The 3,051-nt window shown below is 30.7% G+C and overlaps 1 protein-coding gene across 1 annotated transcript; it reads left to right on the top strand.

Annotated features, from left to right (window-relative positions):
• Positions 1–786: 786 nt before the first annotated feature.
• On the top strand, positions 787–1,885 carry LOC111038729. Its single transcript, XM_022321955.1, has 3 exons — positions 787–1,019; positions 1,352–1,459; positions 1,582–1,885. Exons 1-3 carry the CDS (start codon positions 862–864, stop codon positions 1,883–1,885), a joined length of 570 nt encoding a protein of 189 aa, XP_022177647.1. The 5' UTR covers positions 787–861.
• Positions 1,886–3,051: the final 1,166 nt, after the last annotated feature.

Here is a 3,051-nt window from a genome sequence, read left to right as displayed (position 1 = left end):
ATATGTACTTTACTATAAATTGAGATATCCATGAACTCCGTATACCAGATACGAGCATATAGCTCAGTTGGTATACGTATCAGCTATTATTAATGTATTGTTACTATTTAATTTTAATTGATTTGGCTGAATAAATATATTATTATTATTATTATTATAATACATACCCTTACACACTCAATAACATTTTTATATGTTGCTACAATATCCAGTAGAGATGATTTTTCATTTTCGTTAAAAATTTTTCCACGTTTACGTTTTATGGATTCACTCGTGGACATGGACATGATTGTAATTTGTAAATATTAGACGTTAGAATCAAATAGCAATACTTATTTTAATCTACACCAGTACGGCAGTACCCTACAAGTATTCGTGTAGACGAAGAATACAAACAATTATATTATAGGTATTATGTAATTATTATTATTAACTATCAAATTCAAATTAAAAATATCTTCTGTTATCTTTCTTTATATTATCACAGAACAATATTATCAAAATAATAATGAACCATAACCTTAAATAATTGAACCACTCTGAACCATTATGGTATGTGGCTCAAAATATAATATTATAGGCAATGATTTGTGCAACGATTTTTAATATTTATCTATCAATAAAATATTTTATCAAACCGATAAAACTTATAGAGCCAATAAGTTATAGGACCACTACATTTTTTTTTGTGCAACCGGGCCTTAGAGTGAAAAATCAGAAAAAGATGAACAAATTAAAGAGGAGAAAAAAGGAAAAAAACTTCATACATATGGTCTAATTCTGCATCAAAATTATTATTGGACTTGTACCAAACCTACCATTCAATGGTAACACAGAGAAAGATTAAGACTTTTAAAAAAAATGTGGGAAAAAACCACTGAAGAGTTAAAAGAAAAAGGTTATGATGTTGATGTAGACCAAGCAGAAAACCGTTTTAAAACTTTAAAAAGAAATTATGTGGATACTAAACATCATTACAAACAAACTGGAAATGAAAGAAAAACATGTGCTTATGAAGAGTATGAATTTGTTATACATCATAATATATACAAATAATACAATTTGATACTTTTATTAGATTTTAATTTCACATAGAATTTTTATTTAATATAGATGGTTAATAATTATTCTTTACATTTAAATAAAATCAGTTCTTGCTTAATAAAAAAATGACTAACCCAATATTTAATACTATATCACTTATACCGCATAGTATTTCAATATCAACTGCTGAAATATGTATGTTGTATAGGTTAATTTTATTTTTGAATTATAGTTATATTATAAAATTATAAATTATTATTATTAGGTATATATTTAATTATAATTAAAATTTGTTTTATCATTATAGTGAATTGCAAGTTCTCCTTGGTAAACGCCATAATATTAACCCCGTAGTAACCGGTGACCGAATCGGAGTCTATATATCAAGTTCAAATATAGTTAACTCATCGGATAGGTAATAATAATATTATTGTTACTATTGCTTATATTATAAATAAAAATTTTCAAATTGTGAATTGGAATGTGTGTCATGATGGTTATATAATGTTTAATAATTTGTTCAATTATTTATTACAGAGAAATATCGGAAGTATCAGATGGCATAGAAGAATATATATATGATCCCAATACTTCTCATACCTCAATAGATTCTTCATATCCAAGCATAAGCAATGAAATATGCAGGGAAAGACCAAAAACCATAACCACTGCCAGTGGTTTGCAACTCTGCAATGGAAGTCTGCAACAAATAAAAAATGCTATATCTACACGCCATATGGAACGCCAACAATTTGAAAATAAATTACTTGTGAAATATACAGAAGAGACTGAAAAGGCAGAGACATTTCGCAATAGTATCTTAAAAATAAAAGAGGAATAACTAGAATTGATGAAAAAAATGTTATTAAAGAAGTAATGTAATGTTATGTATTACTTATTTTATTAAGTTTTATTATACCTTAAAATGAGCAAAAATATTTATTATTTTAAGTCTGATATAAATTTAAAATGTTGTTTTTATAGCTTAAGTATATTGTTCGCGCCAAGCAATTAAAATGCTTATCGCGGAACGTTAATCAGCGCGACGGCGACTTCTTCCCTCCTCGTCCGTCTACTCCACCTGTCTTCTTCCTACCGTTATTAATTGTTAATTATTATTATTCGTGTGATTAGTGTATTTTTCATATTTATTGTCTTTGTTTTGTCACCTAATCACTTGTTGCGGCCAACGCCCTTGTTTTTGTTTTGTTTTTGTTATCATTGAGTTGTTCGTTATTAAAAATCTGTCGTCTCCGTTAACGTAGCATATAAAATTATTATTATTGTCATTTTTTATTTGTCTCTGTGTTTTAGTTGTTCGAGACACACAACAAATTCTATTATTATTATGATTATTGTATAATCAACTGTGCGGTCAATGTGACCAGAAATTATTATTTTGTGTTGTCAGTGCGACAATACTTGTAACCTGTCGCCGTTATTGTAACGGAATCATTCATATGCCTACCTATTATTATTATTAAAATAAACATGTGGCGTTACCAGTAAATAAACCGTGAGTCAGATCTTTTTTCTCTATTATTATTATTATCCTGTGGGCTGACTTGGATCAGCGGTGTGACGGATATTGGCACAAAGCTATCATCCATGGCGATATCCACGTCTGCGTAAGTCCGCCAGCACGCTGTGTGTGAGAGGCCGCCTAGGTCGTCAAGTAGCAACGGAATCTCCACATCTGCCAGCTGTCCATCACCACCAACCGGTCTTAGATTTTAAGTTAATTTTAAGTTGTGTAGTATTTTATGTGAACTCTGTGGCCCCATTGGCTTAACCACAGAGACCTCCCTTATACAAACGGCACTTTCCAAAATCCTAAAACATCGATTATTCAATCCCTCCTGTCGCCGTGCGCTGATTAAGTTGCCTATCCACCCCCAAACCGGGCGTGCAGGTAAACGTGCCAATCGACACCATAAAGTAAAAACAACATTGTTCTCGGGCACTCCCGAGTGGTCCTTCGGGTGTTACGTCCCCATTGTCGGGTGT

This window comes from Myzus persicae, unplaced genomic scaffold, assembly GCF_001856785.1.
Source record: "Myzus persicae strain clone G006 unplaced genomic scaffold, MPER_G0061.0, whole genome shotgun sequence".
Taxonomy (NCBI): Eukaryota; Metazoa; Arthropoda; class Insecta; order Hemiptera; family Aphididae; genus Myzus; species Myzus persicae.
Note: the sequence above shows the minus strand (reverse complement) of the source record. Positions and strands in the feature narration are given on the sequence as shown.